This window comes from Chiloscyllium plagiosum, unplaced genomic scaffold (assembly GCF_037043375.1).
Source record: "Chiloscyllium plagiosum isolate Xiang-an unplaced genomic scaffold, Cpla_swu_hap1 HiC_scaffold_2, whole genome shotgun sequence".
Lineage (NCBI taxonomy): Eukaryota > Metazoa > Chordata > Chondrichthyes > Orectolobiformes > Hemiscylliidae > Chiloscyllium > Chiloscyllium plagiosum.
The window spans coordinates 153,295,113-153,308,788 of record NW_028270140.1 but is presented as its reverse complement, the minus strand read 5'-3'; the positions used below and the strand labels follow the sequence as shown (position 1 = coordinate 153,308,788).

The following is a 13,676-nucleotide window of genomic DNA, read 5'->3' as shown; positions in this document are numbered from 1 at the left end:
GTCACTAAAATCACTGGATTAGTATTCCAGAGGACCAGGCTAATGTTTTGGGAATATTAGTTCAAATCTCACCACAGCTTCTGGGTGGACCTTAAACTCAATAAATAAATTAGTCTGGAACTTAAAACTACTCTCAGTGATGGTGACCATGGAATTGTTGCAAAAAAACTGATCTGGTTAATTAATCTCCTTTAGAAAGGAAATGTGGACCCACAGCAATGTGGTTAACTCTTAATTACCCTCTGAAAAGGCTGCGTGAGCTGCTCAGTAGTATTTAAGAAGGTGGTTTACCAACATCTTCTCTGGAGACATTAGGGATTGGCAGCACTTGCAGGATAGGCCAGCAACACACACAACCTATCAATTAGTAAAGAGAAGTCAATTTGGGCAGCATGATGGCTCATTGGTTAGCACGACTGCCTCACAGCTCCAGGGACCTGGGTTCGATTCCACCCTTGGGTGCCTGTCTGTGTGGAGTTTGCGCATTCTCCTCAGGTCTGTGTAGGTTTCCTCCCACAGTCAAAAGATGTGCTGATTAGGAGAATTGGTCATGTTAAATTGCCCATAGTATCCAGGGTTGTGCAGGCTAGGTTGATTATCCATGGAAAATGTGTAGTTGTCGGGACCTGGTTGGGGTGTTGGGTCTGGGTGGGATGCTCATCTGAGGGTCGGTGGGGACGTGAAAGGCCGAATAGCTTGCTTTCATGCTGTATGGATTCTGTGATTCTATTCTACAAACAGCTCTGCGTAAAATGTATGGACTTTAAAATGCTAACTCTGTGTGGGATCATGCCTGCGAGTACAGGCATTGTGGGTCTACTGACAGCACATGGACAGCAGTGGTTCAAGAAGGCAGCTCACCTCCACCTTCTCAAAGGCAACTAAGGATGACCAATAACTGCTGGCCCAGCCAGCAAGGTGAACATCCCTTGAACAAATAATAATAATATGTTGAAGGGAGTACGAGCAGCTGAGAAATGCATGTTTTGTGCACAGTGAGTTGCTAAATTGCTGATTTCTGCTTTTCCAGAGTCCTGCCTGACACTGGATGATTTTCTGCATTACAAACACTACATTCACAAGCAGATCTTTGACGAACAGATGAATGAGGAGAAGGAGGAATTAGTTGTGTTGCAGTTTTCTGCTCTGGATGGTGATAAGAAGGGCCAGGTGGAGTGGACAGACTTCCTGTATCACGAGTCATTACTGGTATTGCAGAGGTTCCGATCCGAGGTGGGTCTGTTTTGGAGTTTCATTGTGTGTGGGGGGAAGAATGTGGGTGAGGATGTGGGAGAGGGGTTGAATGTAGATGATGAGGGTGATGGGGAGTTAGTGTGGAGGATGTGGGAGGCATATGGTGTGGAAGATGTCAGGGATATATGGATATGGAGGATGTGGGGGGATATGGGTGTGGAGGATGTGGGAGGGATATATTGGTATCGAGGGTGTCAGGAATATGGGTGTAGAGGATATGGTGGGGGGAGTTATGGGCGTGGAGGATGTGTGGGAGGATATGTTAGCACTGCTGCCTCACAGTACCAGGGACCCAGGTTCGATTCCAGCCTCGGGCAACTCTCTGTGTGGAGTCTGCACACTCTCCCCGTGTCTGCGTGGATTTCCTCCAGGTGCTCAGGTTTCCTCCCACAATCCAAAGATATGCAGGTTAGGTGAATTGGCCATGCTAAGTTGTCCGTAGTGTTCAGGGATGTGTAGGTTAGGTCTAATAGCCAGGGGCAAATGTAGAGTAGGGGAATGGGTCTAGGTGGTTCACTCTTCGGAGGGTTGGTTTAGATTTAGATTAGATTACAGTGTGGAAACAGGCCCTTCGGCCCAACAAGTCCACACCGACCCGCCGAAGCGCAACCCACCCAGACCCACTCCCCCACATTTACCCCTTCACCTAACACTACGGGCAATTTAGCATGGCCAATTCACCTGATCTGCACATTTTTGGATTGTGGGAGGAAACTGGAGCACCTGGAGGAAACCCACGCAGACACGGGGAGAATGTGCAAACTCCACACAAAGAGTCGCCAGAGGCGGGAATTGAACCCGGGTCTCCTGCGCTGTGAGGCTGCAGTGCTAACCACTGTGCCACCGTGCCGCCCACCGGTGTGGACTTGTTGGGCTGAAGGACCTGTTTCTGCACTGTAGGGGTTTTTCTGTGTGTGTGTGTGTGTGCGCGCGCAGGGGGTAGGAACGCATGGGTGTGGAGGATGTGGGGGGATGGGGGAATATAGAGGCTATGAGTGAGGGGGTGGAGATGAGTCTGAGGGATATGGGAGAACACATGGGATGGGATTTGATGTAGGAGAATGTGTAGAATGTGCGAGAGGGAACTTAGGGGCAGGGTTTTGGGGCGGGTGTGGGGTTATGAGGGTGGAAGGGGTAGGTATCATTGAGGGAGGTTCATCTACTAGTATTTCTTGATTTACATTGTTCTCTCCCAAACATCTTGAGCCTTTGATATCATCACCTTGACTTTTGCCCATTCACAGGGGGTTTGCGATTGAGATATTACAGTACATAAAGTGACTCTTCGGCCCATGGTGCCTAGGCCATTCACCAGGCACTATCTACTCTTGACCCATTTCCAGCATTTGGCCTGAAGTGTTGTGTGCTCTAGCATTTCAAATGTCCATCTAAATGTTTCTTAAATGTCTTTACAATTCCCACTTCTATCAACCTTTCAGGCAGTGAGCTCCAGATACCCACCAGCTTCTGGGTGAAAGGAATACTTCCTTAAACTGCTTGCTCCTCACCTTAAATCTGTCCTCCTGGTTCTGACCTCTCTACTGAAGGGGAAGGGTTCTCTATTATTCACTCACGGATGTGGGCGTCGCTGGCTGGGCCAGCATTTATTACCTATCCCTCGCTGCCCTTGAGAAGGTGGAGGTGAGCTGCCTTCTTGAACTCCTACAGTTTACATGCCATCTTTGTTGAGACTTTGTAGTGTTTGATACAACAGAGTGTCTTGCTCAGGGAGGAGTTGACAGTCAACTGCATTGCTGTGGGTCTGGAGTCACATGTAGACCAGACCAGGCAAGGATGGCAGATTTCCCTCCCTAAAGAATATCAGATAGGTTTTTTCCAATAATCAGCAATGGTTGCATGGTCATCATTAGATTCTTAACTTCAGATTTCTTTTTATTGAATTCAAATTCCACCACTAAACCTAGGTCTGGATGAATAGTCTAGCGATAATACCTCAAGGCTATCGCTTATAGAGTCATGGAGATGTACAGCACGGAAACAGACCCTTCGGTCCAACTCAACCATGCTGACCAGATATCCTAACCTAATCTAGTCCCATTTGCCAGCACTTGGCCCATATCCCTCAGAACTGTGTAGAAAATCAGACCCTCCATACCCCCACCCCCTGTCGCCCTGCTTTCTTTACTTAAAGGCAAACAACCCTAGTCTTATCCAATCTCTCTTCAGAACTGAATCGCTCCGGCCCAGTCAATGTCCTGGTACATCACCTATCCACCACCTCCACTGTAATCACAGCCTTCCGACAGACAGCATGAAATCAAAAGTCCTTTGTTCTGAGATTTTCTCCATCAGAATTGGCGACCCTCCGATACCTCACAGGCTTGATCTGCTTTTTTTCTGGTTTTCCTCCAGAACTCCTTGCTGAGACTGCTGACAGCCAAGGAGCACGTGCGAGCTCGGAGCTGCTTCCTGAGCCTGGATCAAAACCAAACGGGCTTAATCACTGGGGCTGAATGTAGGAGAGCACAGAATTCCTGGTTCTGCAAAAATTCCAAGGAGTCGCAGTCCTGCAATGTCAGGTGAGAATAGACATCGGAGGCTGAGTGGTGACATTATAGAGGTTTATAAGATCATGAGGGTCATTGATAAGGTGTACAGCCGTGAGGGGCATTGATAAGGTGAATAGTCAAGGTCTTTGCCCAAATGTGGGGAGTCCAGAACTAGAAAGCATAAGTTTAAGGTGAGAGGGGAAAGATTTAAAAGGGACCGAAGGGGCAACTTTTTCATGCAGAGGTGGTATGTGTATGGAATGAGCTGCCAGAGGAAGCAGTGTAGGCTGTTACTGTGACAACATTTAGAAGACGTCTGGATGGATAAATGAATAGGAAGGCCAAATGCTGGCAAATGGGACTAGATTGATTTAGGATATCTGGTTGGCATGGAGGAGTTGGACCGAAGAGTCAGTTTCCATGCTGTACAGCTCTGTGACTGATTTTATGAAGGTGTACCTTTAATAGAGATAGAATCAAAAAGTCATATAGTCATACAGTACAGAAGCAGATCTTTTGGTCCAACTTGTCCATGCCAACCAAGTCTTCCAAACTAAATTAGTCCCATTTGGTCCATATCCCTCTAAACCTTTCGTATTCACGTACCTGTCCAAATGCCCCTTAAATATTGTAACTGTACCTGCCTCTACTACTTTCTATGGCAATTCATTCTACATACAAACCACCCTCTTGATGGAAAATTGCCCCTTAGATCCCTTTTTAAACCTTTCTCCTCTCAACTTAAATCTATTCCCTCTAGTTTTGAGCTCCTCAACTGTAGGGAAAAGACCGTTGCTGTTCACCTTATCCATGCCCCTCATGACTTTATAAACCTCGATAAGGTATGTGACAGAGTGATTAGAGAACTGTAATCATGATCCAGAGACCCTGGTTCCAGTCCTACCACTACATGTGGTGAATTTAAACTCAATTAATTAAACATATTTGGAGTAAGAAGCCAATACACGACCATAACAGGAGGCTCCCAAGCACTGAGGATGTCACCTAGACAGGGGATGAAACGTCTGCAACACAAATTCCCAGCTCGGCGAACAGAACCACAACAAAAAACACGACCATAAGATGTAGCAGCCGGAGTAGGTCATTCGGCCCATCAAGTCTGCTCTACCATTCAATGAAATCATGGTTGGTCTCATAATCCTCAACTCCACTTTCCTGCCTTTTCCCCAATGATTCCCTTCCTGATTATTAATCTGTCTATGTCAGACTTTAATATTCTTAATGTCGTGTAAGAGAGATGTATTTACAGAGGAGGTAGTTTAGGCCTGTACTCTCTGGAGTTTAGAAGAATGAAAAGAGATCTAACTGAGGTGTATGAGATGCAAAGGGATTGATAAATTAGACGTAGAGAGCATATTTCCTCACGTGGTGCAATCTCGAACAAGGGTCATAATTTTAAGTTTCAGGGTGAGCAGATTTAAAACAGAGGTGGAGAAAATTACTTCTCTCAAAGGGCTGTGAATCTGTGGAATTCACTACCTCAATGTGGTAAATGCTGGGACATTGAGTAAATTTAAGGACAAGATAGACAGATTTTTAATTAGTAATGGGTTGGAGGGTTATGGAGACCAGGCAAGAAAGACAGCTTGGGGGTGTTGGTGATAGGCAGTGAATGCAGGATTAAGGATGTTGAATTTAAACAAGGGAAATGAGATTGTGGTGCAGATTGAAAATGGCAAGTACGATGCTGTGGGTATCACACAGATGTGCTGCAAGGGGATTGGATCAGGCTTGGGAACTAAATATCCAAGGATACACATCCTGTCAAAAAGGCGAGCAGATAGGCATCGGAGTGGGGTTGCATTGTGTGTACAAAACTAAATTAAATCAAAAGCAAGAAGTGATAGAGTCAGAACGTGTAGAATTTGTGTGGGTGGAGTTGAGAAAACACAAAGGAAAATAAAACTCTGATGTGAGTTATGTGCAGGTCTCATGCTAGTAGCAAGATTTGGGAAGAAAATAAGTCTGGAGATAGAAAAGGCATATAAGAAAGCAATATTATAATAAACATGGGGGAATTCAATATGCAAGTGGAAGTTCAAGTTGGTGGTAGATCTCAAGAAAAGGAATTTGTGAAAGGTTTATGAGCTGTTCTTTGGAGCAGCTTGTGGTAGAGTCCCAATTGGGAACAGGCAATTCCGAATTTGGCGATCAGTAATGAGGCAGCCTTGATCGGGGAGCTTAAGGTGATGGAAACCCAAAGGGGCAGTAACCATAATATGATAGAGTTCACCCTCTGGTTTGAGAGGAAGAAGCTGGGATTAGATGTAATGGTATTGCAACTGAGTAAAGGCATGAGGGAGAAGCTGGCCAGAGTTTATTGGAAGGGGAGCCTAACCAGGAATATGATGGAACAGCAATGGTAGGAGTTTCTGGGAATAATTTGGGAGACGCAGCAGAAATTCAAATCACGGAAGAAGAAACATACAAAGGAGGGGATGAGGCAACCATGGCTGACCAGGACAAACAAGGACAGCATAAACACAAAGGAAGAAACATCCAATGTGGTGAAGATTAGTGGGAAGACAGAGGATTGGGAAGCCTTTACAAACCAGCAGAGAAATAACGGCAAGAAGTTTCAATGGACAGCGGATTGTCAAAAGGCATTTGACGGCCTAAAAACTTTGTTCACCACTGCCCCAGTATTAGCCATACCAATTACACAGAGCCTTTCAAGGTGGCTATCGATGCCAGTGATGTGGGTTTCGGTGCAGTGCCCTTTTTTGACAATTTGGTAAGTGGGAGCAACCATGCTGCTAAAGTTTGGCACAAACTTTCGATAAAATCCACTTAACCCCCAGAACCATAGTACTGCTTTTTCCATCGCTGTGGGAAATTCCACAATTACTTTCATTTTGGCATCTCTTGGGGCCATTTGTCCATGCCCAATAACATGACCCAGGAAGGTGATTTGGGCTTTGGCAAATTCACTTTTAGCTAGGTTTACCACCAAGCCTGCCTTCCAAAGTCGATTGATAAATGCTGTAAATGTTCCTTCCATGAGTGACTAAAAATCACCAGGTCATCAATATACAGCACACAGTTGGATAATCCAGCGATGACCTTATTAGTCAGTCTCTGAAATGTGGCTGGAACGTTTTTTGTACCAAATGGCTTGACTTTGAATTGATATAGTCCATTTGGGGTTACGAAAGCCGAAATTGCCTTTGTTCTTTCTGTCAGAGGTACTTGCCAATCACCTCTGAGCAAGTCCAACTTAGAAATGTAAGTTGCTTGTCCTACTTTTTTGACTCAGTCTTCAAACCGTGGAATTGGATATGCATCAGTCTTTGTAACGGCGTTGACTTTGCGATGGTCCACACATAACCGTTGGGTACCATCTGGTTTTGGCACTATGACTATGGGTGAGCTCCAGTCACTGTAACTCACTTCGATTATGCCATCTTGGAGCATGTGCTCTATCTCCTTCTGAACCGGTGCCAACTTTAGAGGGTTATGCCTATAAGGATGTTGCTTAATTGGAACAGCATCTCTTATCTCTATATCATGTACAATTAGGTTAGTACTTCCCAGTTTATTTTTGCATAACTCTCCATGTGATAGTAAGAACTCTTTCAGGTCTTTTCAATTTTCTTGTGGAAGGTAACTCAATAATTTATCTCAATTTTTGACAACTTCCTCGTTGTCCAATTTAATTTGAGGAACGTCCAATTCGGAATCCTCTGAACTTGGTTCTTCCTTCTGTGCTGTAATCATGAGCACCTTCTCCTCTTGCTTTCCTTCCCTATCAAAATACCTTTTGAGCATTTTCACATGACACTCTGTGAGATTTCTTCCTGTCTGGAGTCCTTATCAAGTAGTTCACCTCACTCAGATTGAAGTTGAAGAGCAGAAAGAGAGAGTTTCCATGCAGCTCCCTGTTGAACTTCCCAGTTGAAGAATGAACTAAAACTGCTCAACTCAGCAAAGAGCTGACCACTCCCCTTTCATTATACAGGTCACTTCTAAAGCATGACCACTTTGGTCTGAAGCCTCATCTGTTGACATATATCCTTTTCAACTCTGTACCAAACCAGACTGATTGGAGTCTGTCCCGGTTTATTGCCCCTCTGAAAAAACAAAGACAGAGTCTCTTTGGGCCAAGGAACAGTTTTTAGCATATAAAGGGATGAGATTTGTGACAATACCAGAACTTCAAGTGATTCAGGGGCAGAGGTGAGTGTAGTGGCCATCATTAGGAGATGGTCAATGTGGATACAGGTCTGAAGGTGGATAAATCACCTGGACCAGAAGAGCTACACTCTCTTAAAGAGAGAGCTGAGGAGATTGAGAAGGCATTGATCTTTAAGGAATTACTGCGGTCAAGGAGGGGGCTAGAGGACTGGAAAATGGCTAATGTAATAACCCTGTTTAAGAAGGGAGAGAGGCAGAAGATAGGAAACTATAGGCCACTTAACCTGACCTTGGTCGTTAATAAGATTGTGGAGTCCAAAATTAAGGATGAGATTGCCGAATGCTTGGAAATGCATGGTAAAATAGGTCCGAGTCAGCACAGCTTTGTCAAGGGAAGGTTATACCTGATAAATCTGCAAGAGATCTTTGAAGAGGTAAGAACAAATTAGGCACAGGAGAGTTAGTGAACGTGATCTATTTGGATTTCCAGCAGGTTTTGACAAGCTGCTGCACAGGAGGCTGCTGAGTAAAATAAGAGCCCATGGTGTTAGGTGTAAGGTACTGGCAAGGATAGAGGATTGGTTGACCGACAGAAGGCAGAGAGTGGGGCTTAAGGGGTCTTTTTCAGGATGGCGGCTGGTGACTGGTGGAGTTCCACAAGGATCAGTGTTGCAACCACAACCATTTACGTTATACATTAACAATCTGGATGAAAGAATTGAGGGAGTTGTTGCTAAGTTTGCAGATGACACAAAGATGGGTGGAGGGGCAGGTGGTGTTGAGGAAGTGAGAGACTGCAGAAGGACTTGGATGGGCTCAGAATGGGAAAGGAAGTGGCAGATGGAATACAATGTGGTCAAGTCTGAGGTTATATGTTTGGTAGGAAGAATAGAGGTCTGATTATTTTTGAAACATGAAAAGGCTGGAAATCTGAGCACAGAGGGACATGGGAATCCTGGTGCAGGATTCTCTTAAGGTTAAGAGGCAGGTTGACAAATGCAATGTTAGCATTCATTTCAAGAGTCCTAGAATACAATAGCAGGGATATACTGCTGAGGCTGTATAAGGCCCTGGTCAGAGCACGTTTGGAATATTGTGTGCAGTTCTGGGTCCCGTATCTAAGGAAGGATGTGCTGGCATTGGAGAGGGTCCACTGGGAGTTTACAAGAATGATCCTGGAGATGAAGAGCTTGTTATGTGAGGAGCAGTTGAGGATTCTGGGTCTGTATTTGGTAGACTCTAGAAGGATTGAAACCTGCAGAATGCTGAGGCCTGGATAGAGTGGATGTGGAGGTGATATTTCCACTGGCAGGGAGACTATGACATGAGAACGTAAGAAATAGGAGCAGGAGTAGGCCATCTGGCCCATTGAGCCTACTCTGCCATTCAGTAAGATCATGGCTGATCTTTTTATGGCCTCAGCTCCAATTACTCGACTGCTCACCATAACCCTTAAATTCCTTTACTGTTCAAAAATCTATTTATCTTCGTTTTAAAAAGATTCAACAAATAGCCTCAACAGCTTCACAGGGTAGGGAATTCCACAGATTCACAACCCTTTTGTGAAGAACTTACTCCTCAACTCAGTCCGAAATCAACTCCCCCTTATGTTGAGGCTATGCCCCCTAGTTCTAGCTTCATCTGCCAGTGGAAACAACCTCCCTACTTCTATTTTATCCATTCCCTTCATCATTTTATATGTTTCTATAAGATCCCCCTTCCTCATTATTCCAAATTCTAATGAATATAATCCCAGTCTACTCAATCTCCCCTCATAAGCCAACCCTCTCCACTCCGGAATCAACCTGCTGAACCTCCTCTGCACCCCCTCTGGTGCCAGTACATCTTTTCTCAAGTAAGGAGACCAAAACTGGACGCAGTACTCCAGGTGTGGCCTCACCAGCAGACTATAGTTTCAGCATCACCTCCCTGTTTTTAAAATTCATCCCTTTAACAACGAAGGACGATATTGCATTTGCCTTCTTAAGTATCTGCTGCACCTGCAGACCAACTTTTTATGGTTCATCCACAAGGTCCCTCTGCACAGCAGCATGCTGTGATTTTTCACCATTTAAATAATAGGCCATTTTGCTGTTATTCCTACCAAAATGGGTAACCTCACATTTACAGCATGGCATTCGAGGGGAGTTTAAACAAGAGGTTTTTAAAGTAAGGTACAGGCACTGCTGAGATCTGAACCAACGGCCTATCTGTTTATCAGACAGGTGCTTTAAACAACCAAGGACCCGAGGGCACAGCCTCAGAGTGAAGGGGCGAACTATTAGAATTGAGATGAGGAGGAATTTCTTTAGCCAGGTGTTGGTGAATCTGTGGTACTCCTTGCTGCAGAGAGCTGTGGAGACCAAGACAGAGATAGATAGGCTCTTGTTTAGTAAGGGGATCAAGGGTTATGGGGAGAAAGCAAGAGAATGGTGTTGAGAAACATATCGGCCATGATCGAATGGTGGAGCAGACTGTACAGGCTGAATGACCTAATTCTTCCCCTATATGTTACGGTCTTATGGGAGTTGAGGCCGAGATTACCAGGCATGGCCCAGCATGGCCTGGCACTGCGCAGCAGGGTCTGGCACAGTACAGCCTGGCCTGGTAAGGTAAGGCAGAGGAAGAATGGATACTGTGAGCATGCAGGTTGGTGCTAACTGAGCGAGTGCCAAGAAAACAAGTGAGCAGTCCATCTCACTCAGTTCATTGGAAGATAGAAAATAGGAGCAGGAGTAGGCCATTTGGCCCTTTGAGCCTGTTCCGCCATTCAATGTGATCATGGCTGACCATCCAACTCAGTACTCTGTTCCCGCTTTCTCTCCATATCCTTTGATCTCTTTAGCCCTAAGAACTATATCTAACTCATTCTCAAAAATATTCAATGTTTTGACCTCCACAACCTTCTGTGGCAGAGAATTCCATAGGCTCACCACTCTGAATGCGGAAATTTCTCCTCAACTCAGTCCTAAACAGCCTATTCTGAATCCTTAGACTGTGACCCTGGTTCTGGGCTTCCCAGTTATTGGGAACCTGTTTACTGCATTTACTCTGTCTAATCCTATTGCAGGGTATGGGTTTTTATGAGATCCCCACCTCATTCTTTTAAATGGCAATGAATATAGATGCAGTGTCTCTTCATATGTCAGCCCAGCCATCCCAGGAATCAACTTCAGGGCTGAAGTGTCTGTAATTGTTTAGCACAATTTACCTGCCTTTCTAATTTGCTTATTATCATGATAATCACAAGGAATAATTACATCTAATTACACTGCCACTTTACTGTGAATTTATCAATGACATGAGGGAATTACCAAACAGTCCTGCTCTAATTGTCTGCCATCTACACAATGCCCCACAGTGACTTCATTTGAAAAGCACAGCATTCATGCTTACACTGACCCTGATGATACTCAGCTCTACCTGCCCATCACCACTGTCAGCTCCTCCACTGTTGCGAAATTATCAGACAGTGTATCCAATGTCGAGTACTGGTAAAACTGAAGCATTGTTTTCATCCCCAGCTCTGAAATCCGTTCCCTCGCTGCCCACTCACTCTCCCTGGCAGCAGTGTGCAATTAAATGACCACCACATTGGATCCTGAAATGACCTTCTGACCTTCTGGTTGTGCCATCACTGAGACTGACCACCTGTTCCAGCCCTTCTGCTGCTGAAGATCTCATCCGTGTCTTCATGACTTCTAGAGCTGGCTATTCCAATGCATTCTAACTTCTGTAAATATACAGTCACCTAAAACCGTGTCTTAAACTTGGTGCAAGACCTATTTCCCTATCACCCCTTGGGCTTGCTGACCTACACTGTTTCTCAGGCGGAAGTGAGGATTGCAGATGCTGGAGATCAGAGTCAAGATTAGAGTGATGCTGTCAGAATGTACAAGCTCATGAGTTAGGAGCATGAATCGGTCATTTGGTCCCCTGAGTCTGCTCTGCCTCTGATAAGATTGCAGCTAGTGAAGGCATTCATCGATTTCAGACCATGAACACTGTATTCTATTTTCATAGAATTCCTACTGTGCTGAAAGAGGCCATTTAGCACATACCAACCCTCCAAAGAAGCATCCTACTCAGACCCAGCCTTCTACATAACCCCACAGCTAATCCTGCACATCTTTTGACTGTGGGAGGAAATCCACACAGACACAGGGAAAATGTGTGAAACCCACACAGGCAATCACCTGAGGGTGGTGCTGTTAAGCAGCAGTGCTAACCACTGAGCCACCGTGTTACAATCACTTTGCCTCTACTCAAACAATATTGAATTCAAAATGTTAACTCTCTCTCTCGCTCTCGTTTTCTCTCTCGCTGTCGCTGTCTTGCTCTCTCTCTCTTTGTCTTTTTTCACATACCTTGCCAGACCTGCTTAGCGTCTCCAGCACTGGCTGTTTATATTAGACCTAGCCTGTTCAGGGTGTTGTCATGCAGCAATTCTTCATTCAAAGGGCAATGCAAACCTGAGGTATGGCTTCCAGAAACCTGTTATGACTGGGCTAATTGCATATTGCAAGGCAAATGTTGCTGGATAAAAATATCGACTGATATTTCCCAAAGGCAGGAGAATAGCGTATGTGTGCAGGTCAGGGGGTCTTGTGCCACCAAGGTAGTGCATCCAACTCTGATTCAGGAGGTAAAAACAATGACTGCAGATGCTGGAAACCAGATTCTGGATCAATGATGCTGGAAGAGCACAGCAGTTCACCCAGGTTCAAGTTGCACCTGCTCCAGAAATATGAGAATAATATTTTTTTAAAAAATGCACTAAGCTCACTGGATGATGGCACGAAGTTGAGGGATTAGATGTCCTCTATCTATTCCTGTGGTGATTTCCCTGTCGTTGCCAGTGTCAATGTTAGAATAGTTAAAAACCCATCTCTCTCTCTCTTGTTGACAGCATTAGTCATGTTGGGCCCATCTCTGAGAGCAGCCCAGCCAGCAGAGGGCGTGGGAGGGCACAGGAGAAGACCCTGCTCAGCCGGGAGCAGGAGGAGAACAGGTGAGTGCTGAGACATTGTCTCTGAAACCAAATGACCACACAGAACAAACCAACCCCCGAGTGTCAGAATCCTCCTTCAAGTCAGTGGGGAACAAATAAAACTTACAACGATAAAAAACACCTCTTTAGGAATCATCCAGTCTGCAATCTGTTATTCCCTATATACATCACCTGAAACCCTCGATTAGATTGCAGTCTGTAATTCACTGCTGGGTACCTCTTATTAAACAATATTAACCTTATGGAACGCACTCCTGGATAACTATTTAAAAAAAAGCTCTGCTGTCCTGATCATACAATCAGGTCATGGAGTCTGCACCAGCCCTCCGAAGAGTATCCCAATCAGACCCAGCACCCCACCCTATCCCCATAACCCTGCATTTACCATGGCTAGTCCACCTAGCCTGTGGGAGAACATACAAACTCCATAAAGACAATCACCCAAGGCTGGAATTGAACCTAGGGACTTTCCTTTGTGAGGCAGCAGGGCTAACTACTGAGTCACTGTAGCTCCTACTTTCTACTTCATACTTTCTCATCTGCCCCCTCAGTCCTTTTCTTTTTGTTTCTCTTTTCAGTTCTATATTGTTCTGAAATTTCTTTTTCTTTCTTTACATCTCGACCTCTCTATCTCCATCTCACTAACTCTCTGTCTGTGGGTCAATTGATGTATCTCACTCTCTCTCTCTTGCTCTCTCCCTCTCGCTCTCGCACTGTCTCTCTCGTGCTCTCTCTCACTCTCTCTC

General features: G+C 45.1%; 1 protein-coding gene across 1 annotated transcript in view; it reads left to right on the top strand.

The window, feature by feature from the left end:
• The window catches only part of phf24 (PHD finger protein 24), a 55,117-nt gene that overhangs the window by 37,908 nt on the left and 3,533 nt on the right, over window positions 1-13,676 (top strand). The window contains exons 5-7 of the mRNA XM_043703194.2: window positions 1,031-1,233; window positions 3,628-3,794; window positions 12,829-12,930. Coding sequence (XP_043559129.2) covers window positions 1,031-1,233; window positions 3,628-3,794; window positions 12,829-12,930 — 472 coding nt within the window. The remainder of the gene's footprint in view (window positions 1-1,030; window positions 1,234-3,627; window positions 3,795-12,828; window positions 12,931-13,676) is intronic.